Raw genomic sequence first — 16,929 nt, forward strand, 5'->3', positions numbered from 1 at the left:
ATTAATTAGGAGACTTTGGAATAAATATAATAGCTAGGTGTGATATTAATTTTTACTGTTTGTATTCTGGTACTGGAATCTTTTAAAAGCAGAACGTGAATCTGTACCCAACATGCACCCCTGCTGACACATTTTTGCCGTGCAGCCAGTGTGAATGCATTACTCATCACCTGATTGCATCAACTGCTATGAAATTTACCCCCAATGCTTCCGCTGCGTTCAAAAGACAGGAAGCAGATTCGCCCTGTTGAGTAAAGAGCATGCGGCTCATTATTGCACTGCAGGAACAAGTGGAAGACTGTTTTTAAGACCGTTTTAAATGTACCATATCAGGAAACAGCAACATATTTCCCTCTGTCAACCATGAACAAACGGAAACTGAGTAAGTTGTGTTTCACTTTTTGATGTTGTCGTGCAGTATTTGGGACATTTGGAAGGTTTATTTCCAGAAAAATAAAATCAGAAGAGAAGTTGACAGCCTTGTAAAAAAAACTGATGGTAAATGAAGTCCTTATATGACAGTCCAAAGATCGTGGACTTCTTTACTTCAAAAACACTGTGAATGAGTTTCGTCTGTTTGTAGGCCGATCTAGAAAATAAAAGTAAAGACCAAAAAAACTAGTTTTGGCTGGTTAAAACATTTCAGGTGTCTCTGAGTTCCTGTCCGTTCCACCAAAGAGAGATTTACACATTTAAACTCATAATTCATGTTTTAGGTCCAAAGAGGTTCAACTCTCAAATATTACACAAAAAAAGAACATCGTTTTTTTCTTTTTACTCACCTAATAATAATCTCATAACCAAGAAGTGAAAATAAAAGTAAATAAAAGTGGAAGTAAAGTGCAAGTCAAAACTGTACTTACATTTACTTTTGAGCACCGTTTTGTGTAACGATGTTTTTGAATGAGTGTTTTTTGTTGGGAATCTGTAAATATATAATCATGCTATGCTGGAGAGCTGGGTGTTGTCAAGCTTTCTCTATTGCGATTAATGACCACACTATCTAGCTGTTACACTGTGGTCCCTCCACTTGTACTTCCTTAACTGCAGCTGTTCACTAACAGATATAAAGAGTTGGAAACCACTGGTTTAATCTTTTTTTTTTTTTTTTTTAAAGCAGTTTTTTTTTGTTAAATACAATTTCAATCTTCAAAGTAACTGTAGCTGTCAGACAAATTTAGATTTGTATAAGGTACAATATTTCCTTCTGAAATTTTGAGTGAAAGAACAGTAGAGCAGCAGAAGATATGGTACCTCCAAACTGTACTTGAGTACAGTATTTGAGTACGTAATTAAGTTCCCCTCCTGATAAATGAATTCTAATAGAAACGGAGATTATGGTATATGATGAGTCGGGGCCAAAAAAAGATAATGCAAGTTAAAATGTGTAATCCCATAAAAGAATGTAATCTCTTGACACTTTGTCTCATTGTGTCCACTGTCTCTTTGTCCACTGTTCCACGTACAACCAGCTTTTTGGTCCATTGTAAACGAAGCATAGAAAACTCTTTGTGTGGTTTGAAGGGACGTCGGCCCAGCTGAGTGCAAAATTTAACACAGTTGAGCTAAGAAAAGACAGTGGATGTCTGCTGAAGGGACAACGGCTCACTGTGCGTCTCTTCTTTTGCTGTTTGACTTGGGAGCTGTTCACTATTTAAAGCTGAATTTGACCCATCATGCAACTGAAGGCCATTTACCAAGTCTGGTGAGATCTGGAAACAAATCAATGGACCGTTGTTTTTAAAATTGGCTACAAGTCAGCTTGTTTCTGTGACTTTTTAATAGAAACTCGAGGTAAAGTTATTCAACGCTGATGCTTTTACTTTTGCTTTCCTTAAAAAAATCCCATGTGCTGATGTGAATTTCTGGGTGGAGGTTGGTCATACAAACTGAAATAAGATGCATTCTTGGTACTTTGTGGTATTATTTTCTGAATATTAACTGAAGAAGTTAATTATTTGTCGAATCATCTCGTTAACTTTACCAGACGTGATGATGGAGATCTGCTTTGTCTCTGTCCTGGTACCTGTTTGTCAAATGTGGCTTGACTAAAACAGGCCTACATGTACGATATGAAGCTAAAATCCTCTGGTTAACTCTAATTTGGCTCTTTGAAAACACTTGAATGATTGATTTGAGGAAGTTTGATGAGGAAGATGGAAGCAAAATGAGTAGAGAGTTAAAAACACAATCAGCATTCATTAGATGGCAGTGAAGGTTGATTGCACTCCGGTCATTACGGTTATTTCAGATGGTGGTCAGACCCTCAAGCACAATGCAATTTAAGGACGGCCAGAAAGTTTTAATTATATAGTGCCAAATCACAACACAGGTTATTTCAAGACACATTAAAGTCCTTACAACAGAACTTTACAACATTATACAGAGAAACCAAACCATTCAACAATTCCCACATAAGCTAGGAGGGAAAAACTCCTCTTTAAGGGAGAAAAACCTCCAACAGAGGGAAGAAAAACTCCCTTTAACAGGAAGAAACCTCCGACAGAACCAGGATCAGAGGTGGAGAACATCTGTTAACAGAACCAGACTCAGAGGTGGGCGGAGCCTCTGTTAACAGAACCAGGCTTAGAGGTGGGCGGAGCATCTGTTAACAGAACCAGACTCAGAGGTGGGCGGAGCATCTGTTAACAGAACCAGGCTCAGAGGTGGAGAACATCTGCCTCCACCGGTTGGAGGTGAGAGGAGAGCAGAGAGAGAAAAGGACAGCATAGAGATCCAAGACATGAACTGTTGGTGAGGCCGATAACCACAGAGCAGAGACATGCAGCTCCATGACGGGACATCTGGAAAAGAAAGAACAGAAACTACACGAGTGAGAGAACTGAATGGGGAGACACAATTAAGTCCAGTCACAATATTGCTACACCTATTTTAGTCATACTTGTACTAGGCAGCCTCTTCATTGTGCCAAGTATGGCAGCCTTTGAGAATTGGCATCGCACTTTGTTTTGAATAAGTAATAACGTCTGTTCCCAGTGCAGAGACCTGCAGGGTGGACAGGACGTAAGAGTTGTTGCTCTGCTGCTTCAGATGAGTTTTAAACCAGCTTAAATTTTTTTTTTTTTTTTTTTTTTTTTAAATTCAGCATCAAATCAAATCGTCAACATTTTAATTTAGAGAACTCAGTTTGTATCATGTATGTTGGATATCTGCTGGCTTCATTGTGAAAATACAAAGATGCAGCCTCTTTGCATCTTCCTCTCCACCATATCCATATCTGTCTCCTTCTCAGAATCATCGGTCCATATTTAGCTGAAGAAAGAAATACCAGTCAGTGTTTTCAGAGCCTAAAAAGTCCCCCGGGGGCAGAAACATCATCAAATGCTGCTGAGAGCTCGAGGGGCTTCAGAAGAGAAAGGAGGGCACGACCTTCCTGGGATGACTCAAAGAAAACATTTGTGTATTTTCACAAGCTGAAGTGAAAATGACATGTTTGCAGATGCTGATCCAACTGGAGACTCAAATATCCCACATTATTCTTTATCTTTAAAACACACGGCGACATGTTGTAGAGGCACTGATTTGTAATGTGAAGAAACCGTGACCGTGCTGGAATGCCGGGCCAGAGGAGATCTATAAGGCAGATATAATAGTGGATGTTTAATCATTGAAAATGATGAACACATTTTTGATTATTAAGATGCTGTATACACGCTGCCCATGTTTTTACTGGAATACAAAAGACAGCTAAACACTGAAGGTCAGAAGAGTTTGAGAAATACCATCTGATGTATTCAGTAAGAAACAGACCTGAAGTGTACAGTCACACCAAATAAATATAACAAATATATCAGAAAAAGCTTTTGTGTTTTGTTGCTGCGCTTGTGTTGTCGAACTGATGATATTTTATTCATTTGCTGGCATTTTGTCTCTTCTGCATCATGTATTTCTTTAGATGAAATGTGTTGAGCTGTTTGACCAACATATTCGAACCCCAAACACAGACAAACTGCAGGTCTGGAGAAAAGTCAATGAAGCTCCAGAAGTCCAAAACAGGAAGAGCTCGGCAGACGGGATCAGGAGAGGGGAGGAAAGCTGGGGACATAAGCCTTACTTTATTCATCTATGTATCTAATATTTATCCAATCCTATTAATAAAGTAATAAAAAAGGATTTTCTTTAAAAAGGCAGTCAGTTGGTGGGAGTGAGGGATTTTTTTTTTTGCATGTAGCCACCATTGAGGATTTTACACTTGAAGGAGTTTCAACACTTGTTTCAGCCTCCAAATTTAATCTGGGGTAGTTTCTGTGTGGTTAGCAGCACGCTAAACAAATATAAGTGAACGCCAGAGAGCAGCCCGCTCGTTAGTTTGTGAACCGTTTGGAAGCCTGCAGGATGACATTTCGTCCATCTTTCGACCATCTCCGTTTTTTTTGGAGCCAGAAGTGACGAGCTGGGGAGGAGAAACCTGACTGCACCTCAGGAGTGTCAATCAAAACTGGCACGCCCCCAAACATACCAGTTTTTGAGGTCTAATTTCAAATAATTATTGAATTGTTTTTCAGAAGGACCAGTGAATGACACCCCTTTTTTTTTTTTTTTTAGCCTGAACAGCTTTCATTGGAACTTTAAGGCATCTCAACATTGACATCACCTTTTAGCCCCAGAGACCACATCAACATTTATATACAGTCTATGGTGCAGATCGGAGGCTGACAGGAATTGTACTAGTTTTAGATTTAGCTGACCTGTCAGAGGCCCGAGATGAAATGCTAGAAGTTCTAAAAACAAAGTTAGTATGGTGTGCTCAGGGTGAATGAAAGCAAATCTGACCAGTTTTTGAGCAGTTCATGTTCTTTCTCCAAGACACATCTGCGCCTGCAGGAAGCTGTGTTATGCTGCCTCTTGTACACTTTACGGTTTTCATGTCTCTTAATGTGAATGGACTTTCAACTCCCACTGCTGCATCTTCACCTCATTTTGATACATCTTAGGCAAATTTGTGTCTGCTTACACCTCTGCATGGACAATATACAGAACTGTGCTCATTTCAAATTCAAGGCAATTTATTCCACCGCTGACTCAGCGACCAGCTAAAATAAATGCCTATAAAAAGCAAAATAATGTTTTCATAATATTTTGCATTTGTGTAAAAGTAAATCTGTTTCCCCCTCGTCTTTTAAATTAAGTCATTATGTTTTCACCTACACATTGAAATGCAAATGGTTTTTTTAACAATGAAATCCAGATGTTTCAGACAAACCTAATTAACCACCTCCTCCTCTGCAGGTTTCAAATGGTTCGGGAGCCTCACCAACCTCTCCACCCGCCGCTCATCAGAGAAGGCCAACATCAAAGCAGCACCAGAGCATGATGGGAGCCCCTGCGGCGCCAAGTCAGCAGTAGTGGGGGACCAGTCGGCGGACGACATGGAGCCCTGCCTCCGCAGGCCCGGCTACGCCCGCTCCAGTGACATGTACACACATGTGGGCACCGTGCCCCGCAGCGAGGGGCCGAAGAAGAGCTTCAGGGGGCAGAGCAAAAAGAGGAAGAAGAAGAAGGAGGAGGAGGAGGAGGAGGAAGGGATGAGTAGGGGGCAGAGCAAGTGGAAGCTGGGGGAACATGTCCAAGACTCCCCGCTGCTCGTCGCCCTGTCCAGCCTCAGTCTGAGCAGTATGGAGCGGCTTCAGCCGGTTTCATCCCGGCCGCTGCCCGCCACGCCAACGCCCAGCCGAGCTTCACCTTTGACCTCTGCACCTGAAAGCCACTTCAATGATCCTTCGGAAGTTACAGACCGCGAGGCTGAAAGGAGCAGACGTGATTTAAGAGCTGCTAGCGAGACTTCAGTCACGGCAACTCATGAACCTAAAGCCGGTTCCACCCAGGATGTTTATGTGCCGATGGACCCGATAGTTGAAACAGCTCGCAACCACGTGGACCCCCAAACAGAGAGGCAGCGACAGGAAGCCGCGACCGTAAACAGATCACAGGAAGTAAAGAAAGCGAACAAGTGAGAGAGAACATGTTTTTATTACCTTTTCAGAAGATGTCTGCAAATAGTCCAATGTTTGATTTCTCTGCCTGTCGTTGAGATTTCCTGAGGTTTTAAATATGTGTGTGCACTCACATATCCGGTACAAATCAACCTGTTTGAAGAATCTTCTACACTTAAACCCATTTATTGTTCCTCTGTCTTTAGTCAGCTTAGTCATGAACTAACTTTGTGTTAGAAAAGACTTTCAGTCAGACGAAATAGACAAAAATGATTTACTAGGAGGAGGATATATATGTAGTGAGTGGAAATGAAAAAGCTTCAGTTACTGAAGAGACCCAAATCAAAAAGAAAAAGATGGAATTATAACTCATGTCAGCGTGACAAGAAGGATAAACTGAATTTTGGATTGCATCAACACACTCAGCTGATTTTTGGTTAAATGAATTTCATCTTGACCTTATTTGAAATAAATGTATAAATAATAAAATGACAATCTGATTTAAAACATCACTGAATGCAGTCTTGGGGAGAGAAGAATATGATAGTATTTTAAAATGAGTGATATCTCTACATGCTGAGATTTGTCTTAATTTCAAGTAATATCTAATTCGACACAAAAAGTTGTAATATGGTAAAGTTATTTTAAAAGCTGTAATTTTCACAAGTGCCCTAAAGGTCATGACACAAGAAAAATCACAATTCTATTTGAAAAAAAAGAAAAGGTCATAATATACTATATTTTTAGAAGGGTGTCTTAATTTTAGGAAAAAGTACTTTTATCATAACATAAAGTAAAGTAATAAAGTCATATTATGACCATTATAAGCACAATCCAATTCATCATAACAGTAACTTTATATTGGTTTAAAATAAGAATATTTACCGACATATACTAAATTTATCATGTTCATAGGAGTCAAATATTCTAAGTTAACTTCACACATGTAAGTACATGTGTGAAGCCCTGTTGCTTGGTTTTTGTATTTTCCTTTGTTAGATCATGAAAGAATAACCCTAACCCTAAACCAGGTGCTGACTTTTATCAGGTGACGAAGTTTAGGCTAATTCCTCCTGCAGGTGAGACCTTCTCTATGCTCCGTGCACGTCACGGGGCTGTGCACTGTTCACGCGCAGTCTCTAATTTGTTTGATCCACCCTCCTATGCTGCTCAGGTGCACCTATGAATGGTGATATTTTCCCATTGAACTTTTGCTCCATCGATTTAAAGTCAGAGAGACCAAGGAAACTACACAGAGTGGAAGGATTTTTATATTTTTTTTAATCCTAAAAAAGCTTTTAAGAGAACACTCAGAGCTTGATACCAAAATTCAAAAGACGAAGCCTCCACAGGTCAGGGCTGTTTTGATGGCACGAGGAGGTCCTACACAACATTAGGCAGGTGGTTTTAATGGTGGTGGCTGGGTGTGTAACGCAATAATAATAAATACAAAAATAATATATATATATATATATAGGCCGTTAAAACGTCGTTATTGTAGCGGACATGCGCAGTGGCCGCCCGCCTGGCGTTCAGGCAGTCGGCCGGGTTCAGGCAGCAGCAGTGCGTGTGTCGGACTGCGGGAGAAGATGTTGGAGGTTGGAGACTTAAACTGTCGGTCAGTCCGCTGTGAGGAAGGAGAAACGGGCAAAAGGTGAGAAAACAGCCCTCTGTGGTCACCTCTTAATATAAAGTCCGATTGTTTTATCACAGCCAGAGGAAACATGCATGTCAGGGTCATCTGTCATCTGGTAAACTGCTCCACACGATCATTGTCAGCTTTGAAGCATACATTTAAATGAACTTGGATCGGTTTTTGCTGCTTCTGTTTGATGCGTTTAAAGCGGACATGAAGCTGAAATGTGAGTTTGTTAACAACATTCACAACAACTTTGCAGTCACTGGGTCCTCGGGCTGCTGTGTGTGTTACTGTGGACCGGGCTGCGTGTTACGTAAGAGGAGGAATTTGATCGTGCTCTGGCTTCAGTCAGAAGAGTGATAAGGCTTTAAGGTGTTTTGAAGTCAGTCTCAACTACTTTAGTGTTTGACTTTGACAATACACAGACTGTCAGACTGTTAAAGCTAACGCATGAGTAAGTAATGTAAAGTAAATTTGTGGGTGGCAAGAAAGTTTGACTGTTTACCTTCAGTCCTCAGATCCCATCCCAGAATACAAAACGAGGGACAGCCGTATGCCATGAAAAGATGCTTCCCAACTGTGACCTTCAATTTCTGTTTTGTATTTTGTGTAATTTTGTTCTGATTAAACCAGTGCAACACGACTGAAACACAACAACCACATAAAAACGAGATGTGTAGTTCCCTCATCCTGTTCGGGAACCCAGAACCCAGAGGACGGCACGGTGACGTGGTGCTGCAGTGGGTGTGTGATACTGTGCTACTGTAATTGCAATGGGTGTGATGGTCTTACAATTGAGCTCTGAAAAGTTGGGTGTGAGGAGACAACAGGTGGAGCAGTGTTGAGGTGTTAGTTCAGATTCATAATAATGTGATAAAACATGGTGCGAGAACAACGACATTATAGTTTGGCGAAGAAAAACCTCCAGCTGAAAACAGAAACGTTGGCATTGCAACACTTGTATTAGAAAAAGTTGTAGTGGCAGTGATATGTGAATTATGTACGCTGTAAGTCACTCGCCCCTTGACCCTCCAACTCCCTCTCCATACGGCAAAACGGTGACAGAAAGTTCAAACTGAAAAACTACTGACATTGAAAAACCCTTGAGAGCGAACTCCTAAAAAGACAGACATGAAGAGTAAATTTGAAAATCGATTCAAAAGCAGATCATAATGCAAAAAAATATCAAAATATAATAAGATTGTAAGCCTATTATGTAATGTCTGTGTTTTATTTTTCAGTGAAAGTGAATATAAGTGTTTCAGTGCTGACGTTTCCTGTTTCAGTTTCAGTTTTGGTTTCAACTTTAATGCCACTGTTGTAGCCTCATTAAAACCCCACAAAAGTCACACAATAACAACAAGCGACTGATGGAGGCGGTGCTACATCAGCAAGTCCCGTGTTGTGCGACTAAAAATGGCCGCTTTTGCCATTGGAGTATTGTGGCTTTTAAGAGAGCTTCGATGGCTATAAATGAGAGGCTTCAGCCTGTTGGGAAGGGCTGCTGCTCGACAGGCAAGGAAATCAGCAAAAATATCTGAAACCTGAGCCCATTCACAACAATACATTGGTTAACTTCTGTGTAATGTGTTTCTCATTACGTCAAGGTGCACACATGCTGACCTCTGTCTGCTGCGACACTTCAAACCATCCAAACTATCCCTTTAATACATCTATTCTCTGTTTGGGTTGCATTATTGCATCTCTCTCTGTAATACATAATATAAAAACTCTCACATTAAACTGAAAATATGTACATTATGTGCAGCAATGTTTGACATTATCCGAGAAATAATATTATGTTGAACCCTTCTTTACATGTATTGACGTATTATAACTTGTTTTCTGTTGATCATGAAGTTATTTCAAAAACTAAATCAGATTTATTTTCCTTAAATGTCTCATTACGTCAATGTGCTTTTTCTTTTGCTGAAGAAACTTTATATTTCACAATCATTGGAAAACAAAGCTTGTAATGAGAAAACCAAGACGTCAGCAAGCATTTCCTCTCCAACTTTACAGAAAGGAATTCAGGGCCTATCGTGAAACAATTTAAGATAACCGTTTGTGATCAGTAACAACACAAGCAGCTAATCAGAGTAAAAGATAAACTTCATGAGGTTTGTGAACGTAGCTTTTGAATGCCAGGGACTTTCTCAGGCTGTATGTTTTACTTACTCACATCTGTGTGTGTGTGTGTGTGTGTGTGTGTGTGTGTGTGTGTGTGTGTGTGTGTGTGTGTGTGTGTGTGTGTGCGTGCGTGCGTGCGTGCGTGCGTGCGTGCGTGCGTGTGTGTGTGTGTGTGTGTGCGTGTGTGTGTGCTGCTGTTCTCAGAGTTTGTGTTTGGGAACAAAAGGTCACCTCCCTTGACTCATGGAAATATGCAGCAAGTTAAAGGAAGAGTTGGGTGACTGAAACGAAAAGGTTTTAAAGTGCCATCGTGCCAACTTTCAGCGATACAACACAACGCTGCCGTCAGAACGAAACCACGCAACGCTGCAGTTTTGGGTGTTTTCCTAATTTTTCGAACAACAGTTGAAGAGTCTCAGTTTGTCGTCTCGGCGCTGAGCTGAGTTTTGTGACTCCCGGAGCTGTCGGACTGGATGAGGAGCCAGCTGCTGTGTGGATGGACAACAGGGAGGAAGAATGTTTCCTCTGCTTCAGTCCTGAAAAAAAACACAGTTATCGGTTGTGAGGTTTCACACAGCAGCAGAAATATTTCCCATCCTCCCCGGGGGAAGTTTGTTGTGTTGCAAGTTGTTGCTGGGTGGTGTCAAGCGAATTGCTGCTGCTGTCAGAGGGTTGTGCAAGAAGACAGATGGCATCGAATGTCTTGTGAGGCCCAATAACAAAAATATGGGAAGCAGTGCTGCAGCAGTTAATTCTGTTTGAACGCGGAGATGTTGGATATTTCCAGACGCCAACCAGAACTCAGCAATCAAAGAAAAATCGGTATCTCAGGTTTCAGATGGAACATTGTTTCTGATTTTCTTTACAACAGTGACCTCTGTGGTCACAAGTAGTAATTACAGGACTCCGATTAAATTGTGTTGGGCTCGAGTAGGTCAGGGTGCGTAACACGCAGTCTTAAAGGGCCAAAGCAGCAGAGTCTCTGGTTTGTTTCATGACCTTTGCTACATGTTGGTCTCCTACTCTTTTTTCCCCCTCTTTTCCCTTCGCTAATGCACTTTTGAAATAAAATAAAATAAAAAATACCAAATGAAACGGAATTGTTTTTGAATTAGTAGGCCGGCCGCACCGACCGTCGCTCACAGCTTCAGTTTTCTTCTCTGTGAACACAGTCTGGGAACCCGGCTGGTATCACCGTTTGCAGCCACTCTGAAGGGCGGACCAATCAGCAACCAGTGTCGGCCGTTAACTGCGTTTGTCCCGCCCCTCCATCGCTGTGATTGGTGACAGTGACGAGTGCATTGTTATCATTTTTCTACATTTGTCTGAATAGCACCTCGTCAAGCTGCTGACATTCATGAAAACAATAAAAAATATATGCTGTACACCAAAAAAAACCTTTGGTGGACCTTTGGCAGGTAGTTGTAAAGTGTTGGACGGTTTCGGCGCAAGCTGATTGGTTGAAATTAACCTGAGGTCTACACCAAGTAGGATGGAACGACTGCAAACGAATCTCTATGGAGGGAGGACAGACCCACATTCACACAGTGAAACTGGGTCTGAGAACATCAGAAATTATTAGGCTGTCAGTATTTCTAATATTCAAACATGTTTCCTTTACTTTTCAGCCATCAGGATGGGAAAGACAGCAGCGAAGAATATGTCAAAGTAAGCTTCTTATTTTACATGATTTAAAAGTGTATTTTTGTCGTGTTGCTGCTTTTGTCCCTTCCTCTTGTATAACTAGATCTTTTTTTTTTGTTCCCAACTGTGGAACCTTTTTTTTTAGTTTCGACGAAAACCGAAACACATTTCTGTCTGCTGCTGTGACACACGGCACTCTGGCTCTAATTCAATCAGGACGTTGACAGAAAAGACTTTGCGTCCCTTTGCAGCGACATGCTTTGAAGCTGCCTCGGTTCCCCTTAGCAACCAAGTGGCTTCAGTTCACCGAGGCTCCGACGGGAAAAGATGGAAGGAAACGCAAGAGAGCGAGAGAGTTTCCAGTTCATTGACTCGTAATTGGATATTTGACAAATACATTTGTCTGAATGGGACACGCTGGAAATTAACAATAATGCTAATGAAATGAAAGCTATTCATTGGAGTCCTCGGGGTCACACACACACACACACACACACACACACACACACACACACACACACACACACACACACACACACACACACACACACACACACACACACACTCCTCTTTGATTTTGAAGTGGTCCTGGCCCAGTGCCCGGCCCTTGATTCACAGTTCAGTGGGACAAAGCAGGAGGGGTGGGAAGTGTCAGGGAGAAGAAAACATGTCACCTATAAAGCATTAACTGTAAATAAGAGGTGTGTGTGTGTGTGTGTGTGTGTGTGTGTGTGTGTGTGTGTGTGTGTGTGTGTGTGTGTGTGTGTGTGTGTGTGTGTGTGTGTGTGTGTGTGTGTGTGTCCCAAAAAATTCCCAGCATTCCCATCCTCGTCGTAAACTCTTGACATACAGTAGCTTCTTGTCTTTTTTTTGCTTTTTTTTGCTTTGTTTGTATAAAGCCACGACAGACAAAGCGCACTGATTGATGACCCCCATCCAACAGTGGTGTTGCCAGGGCGACGAGGCCAAGGCTCCAGCATGAGTGTGGGTTTTTGGGCCCCTGGTGCCGTCAGTGTGGATGCCAGTGGGGGGGTGCCAGAGCTGTCCTATGTCTTCTGTTAACACACACTCACATGAAAACAGAGCTGAGGAGCCGACAGTTCGACTCAATTTACCCATGATGCTTATTTTTTGGTGATTTCGACCATTTTTTTTTTTTAAGAAAAGAGGCGAGTCTGAGCTCGATGTTTGTGGAGACAGAAGCAGCAGAAAGGCAACAGTTGGGCAACTCTACGGGGATATGACCCAAAGTCTAAACTCGTTGTTATTGTTCTGTGTTTGTACGTCGGGGTTGTGTTTGATCGTGCTCCCGTGATGCCCTTTAAGTTCTCCAAGGAGAAGTTCTGGTTGGAGCCGCCGTCGGAGAAACTGAGGAAGCAGCTGGAGGAGGAACTGAAGCTGAGCAGCACAAATCTGAAGAGCCATGCCTGGTACCACGGATGCATCCCCTGGGAGGTCTGGCACACACACACACACACACACACACACACACACACACACACACACACACACACACACACACACACACACACACACACACACACACACACACACACACACACACACACACACACACACACTCAGAGCTTAATTTAAACACTAGTTTTAGGTGAAAATGCTGGGAGGGGATTTGTGTTCAGGCTCCTGTTCTCTACTTGAAACACACCTCCGGTCTTTACCAGATGTGGATGAACGTCTGTTGAGGAGAGGATCATTTCCTCTTAATTACAAGCCATTCACAGATTCGAGATCAAATTTACACATGAGCTCGGTAACCCTCAGAACCCAATGGACGCAAATTGCATCCAAATTCAGTTCTCTTCTTCTCGGTTGAATAGCGCAGCGACTATTCATCACACACATTACAGAGATGTAAGGCATATCTTATGAAACTACACAACTTCAGTTTTCCTAAAATGTTGGTGCCTCGTCCGTGTGATGAAGCGTTGCAGAGATAATCGCAGTTGTAAGTGCATCGTTGTTACACTCTCCAAGCTTAAAAGTGAAGGTAGTGAAATCCCCCTGAAAACAGCCTCTAGGGTTCGAAGAGTTAAGAAATGGATGAACCTTTGTCACATGATTTGTCAGCATCCAGCAGGTTTTCTACATCATCTGTTTTTTCAAGTTTTTAAAACCGGCAACTTCACTATGACGCAAATTTGACAAGAGATTTATGAACCTGAGTTTGCTGAAACCACCTGTTTTGTCACCTTGGGACTGGATCCATTGCTCAAACAATAAACTCATGAGCCCGAATCTTGTTCAGTGAATCTTTGAGGTGTTCGAAAAGAAAAAACCTCATCATCTGTTATTTTATTTAGACCGCATTGTCCAAAATCTAATTTCATCTCAAAAAGTTTTACAGTTTGTTCCTCTTTCCTTCGACCTAAAGTTGGAAACAGACAAACTGAAAAGATGAAGTGTGATATTTCTCTGGGTGTCTCTGGATGAAAAAAGGCTCGTAACAAAAACAAAAAATCGCTCGTTTGTTTACCTGCCAACAATTTCTGGGTTGTTCGCAGAGTCCACGCGGAGATTTGAAACTTTCTTTGCTCTGAAATGTTGAAGTGTTTAGACCAGCACATATAAAACCTTCCTGAATTTTGTCAGTAGAAACAGCTGAATTCAGATTTGTGTGACTAATGTTTTTGGGTAGATTGTAAGGACATACAAAGTAAAGCCATCGCGTAAAGCACTATGAGTTTTCTGTGATATTATGCAAAACAGTCACGAAATAACTGACTTTTTTAAAAAAAACTGAAATGTGTCCTCAGGAGTCGGAGAGCCTGGTGGTGAACCACGGCGGCTTCCTCATCAGGGACTCTCAATCCAGTCCGGGGGACTTCGTCCTGACGAGTCACTGGGAGCAGAAAACGCTTCATTTCCTCATCAGGACGATGACGGTTCAGTCCAGCGAGACACACCCCCGGGTCCAGTACAGCCTAGAGGGGGAGGTCTTTGACTCCTTACCGGCCCTGGTTCACTTCTACGTGGGCTGCCAGGCGCCTCTGACGCCGTGGAGCGCCGCTCAGATTCACCGGCCGGTCAAACGGACGCTGCCGCTCAGCTACCTGAATACGGCCTTCTGCACCGCCGTCAGTGCACCGGCCTGCCACCAGGGGCTGACAAACAGCGGCCTGGGAGGAGAGGAGAGCGGCGGTCTGAGAAGGTGAGGTCACCACAACGTGGGGAATTTTTTTTAAATACATTTTTCTTTTGGATTGTCCGTTTTTGTGAAAAGCTGCAGGGACTTTTACCCACTGTTGTGACATAAAGACTGCTCTTACCATCAAGCGTTATTTATCCTAGACCACCAGACCAACTGGTTTTATTGAAGAAAATTAATATTTCTAAGGATGGTATTCATCATTATTTTCATTATCGATTCAGCTCTCCAATATTTTCTGATTTGGCATCTTCAAACTGCCTTTTTTGTTCAATACCCGAGAGTCCAAAACCCTGTCATTTAATTAATTAATCAACGACCAAAATTCTTTACTCTCTTAGAAAACTGAGTGCAAAATAAAAGCCGTGATCAAAATAACATGACAGCTTAAAATTGGGTCGGACATGGTTTAGGTTGTAACCGGGTTGCTATTCATTTTGGTCACATCACATAAAAGCAAATTTAACACCCCATCCGGAAGCCAAATACAACTAAACTACTTTCAATAGTTCAGTATTACAGGTAAATTAAACTGTCGGCAAAAAGGCCAACAGGTTTATCGTGTGGCTCCAATTGACAATAAAACCTAAAATCCTAGAAATAACAGTTATGTTTCCATTGTTGCATTCAATCCCTCATAGTCCGACAATGATGATGGCCGTTCTCCTCAGAGGATCGTTTACAGTTGTTGCCTTCTTATGGGCGTCGAGCTCGAGTTAATGGGGGGGGGGGGGGGGGGGGGGGGGGGGGGGGGGGGGGGGGGGGGGGGGGGGGGGGGGGGGGGGGGGGGGGGGGGGGGGGGGGGGGGGGGGGGGGGGGGGGGGGGGGGGGGGGGGGGGGGGGGGGGGGGGGGGGGGGGGGAAACCATATGTGCCAAAATTCTACCGCAACTACATTTAGAAATAAATATTTGACTTGAGTGTTATCACAATGCACTGGTTGCTGATTGGTCCACCCTCCATAGTGGCTGTGCAAACATAAACGGGAAGAGGAAACCTAGAATCAAGCTGACAACACTGACGTTACTTATACCCTGACGCATCGTTTTTTTTCCTAATTAAGGACACGATGGCTTTTTTTTTTCTTACTGTAGAAAGGAAGCAGATACAAATACCCAGAATTTTCACTTACATATTTTTAAGTGAAAATAAGCATGAAAACAGGTTGATGGAAATCTCTAATATAACTACAAACAAGCATCCTGCATTCATCTAAACAAACTCACCCGTGATAGAGTTGTGTTGTGGATAGACTAGACTGAAAATCAAAAAGAAAATTAAAATGCACAATAAAGTGATACCTGAAGATTGCAATGTTGAATTTGAAAATTGTAACTCTTCTTTGCTTCTCTGTTGTGGCCATTTTTTTTAAAACATTTTTTTTTTTTGTCTAAAAGGTTTTATTTCTTTCAAGCATAACTTTTCTGTGAGAACAGTGCATTTTGCAAGCAATGATACACAAAGTAAACTTCCTCTTAAAGTCTTATTCTGAGAAAGAAAACAAATTCAAAAACATGCACTGTTTCCTGTCGTCTGTAAATCTGCCATGTGTTACATGTCTCCATGCAGTCCTTCCTCTCTCCACCACAAGGGGGCATATGTTCACAGGGAGCAGGATGGACAGATGCTGCTGACTGCCGGAGAATCCGCTCTCTGTGTGCCGCTCAGCAACAGTGAGTTAAACACAAAACTACACTTCTTTTCCTCTTGGGTCTGCACTTGAAGATACTCCTTTTGATAATACAAAAAAATACGTATCAAGAAGTGCTTTTAAAAAACAAGTCAAAGAAAGAACAGATACAACTGGAACTGAAATATTAAATTAGGTTAAAAGTAATGTAGTAACTAAAGAGAGTCAAGAGAACACAGCTCTGTGTATTTTAAGAGAGACTTATATGAGAAACAAAAATGGCCTGCAGGTTGTTTCAGACTCGAGGGGCCCCACAGGTCTGGTCTTCCCTGGTCTTGGACAGGAAGTACCGACAGACCCAGAGGATCTCAGGCTGCTCTCAGGCCTCCAGGTGCTCAGCAGGACAGTTTTTTATAGCCAGCAGCCAAACTCAAGTGCAAATGTACAATCTTAAAAAATATTCTAAAAATGGACAAGTTAAAAAATGTCACGAGGGGAAGACTTGGGTTCTCGTAAATCTTTTCTTGCGAAAAGTTTGAAGATTGGACAGGTGGGACTGTAATTTAGCTGGTAGTCAACAAAGCATGAATAACAGTTTCTCAGTATTCCACAGATAAAGTTTGGCAAAAGTTTACTGTGTAAGACAAACCTGAGCTGGTTGTCAAAGCTTTCTACAACAGGGTTAATTGCTTGTTTTAGGTACCAATCCCTGTTTTTAGTTGTTTATTGTTTACTGCTTGCTTATTAAACCAATTAGTTGGACATCA

General features: G+C 42.1%; 1 protein-coding gene and 1 long non-coding RNA gene across 3 annotated transcripts in view; one reads left to right on the forward strand and one right to left on the reverse strand.

Annotated features, from left to right (window-relative positions):
• The first annotated feature begins 305 nt into the window (after positions 1 to 305).
• sh2d3cb (SH2 domain containing 3Cb) overlaps positions 306 to 16,929 on the forward strand; it is a 30,469-nt gene continuing 13,845 nt past the window's right edge. Inside the window, exons 1-6 of one of the 2 annotated variants that reach the window (XM_069705922.1) lie at positions 306 to 382; positions 5,251 to 5,971; positions 11,352 to 11,391; positions 12,694 to 12,822; positions 14,142 to 14,536; positions 16,102 to 16,205. In XM_069705922.1, the coding sequence (XP_069562023.1) occupies positions 364 to 382; positions 5,251 to 5,971; positions 11,352 to 11,391; positions 12,694 to 12,822; positions 14,142 to 14,536; positions 16,102 to 16,205 (1,408 nt within the window). In that variant the 5' untranslated portion in view covers positions 306 to 363. Of the gene's footprint in view, positions 383 to 5,250; positions 5,972 to 7,245; positions 7,609 to 11,351; positions 11,392 to 12,693; positions 12,823 to 14,141; positions 14,537 to 16,101; positions 16,206 to 16,929 lie in introns of those variants that run through there. The other variant, XM_069705923.1, reaches the window with a different exon arrangement.
• LOC138625196 (uncharacterized) overlaps positions 1,997 to 16,929 on the reverse strand; it is a 177,488-nt gene continuing 162,555 nt past the window's right edge. The window contains exons 2-3 of the long non-coding RNA XR_011311220.1: positions 2,346 to 2,605; positions 1,997 to 2,086 (exon numbers count right to left, since the gene is read on the reverse strand). This is a non-coding gene — a long non-coding RNA (uncharacterized lncRNA). The remainder of the gene's footprint in view (positions 2,087 to 2,345; positions 2,606 to 16,929) is intronic.

Source organism: Brachyistius frenatus, unplaced genomic scaffold (assembly GCF_029030835.1).
Source record: "Brachyistius frenatus isolate BFR_SWC_R1_liver_20210118 unplaced genomic scaffold, ASM2903083v1 Contig_60, whole genome shotgun sequence".
Lineage (NCBI taxonomy): Eukaryota > Metazoa > Chordata > Actinopteri > Embiotocidae > Brachyistius > Brachyistius frenatus.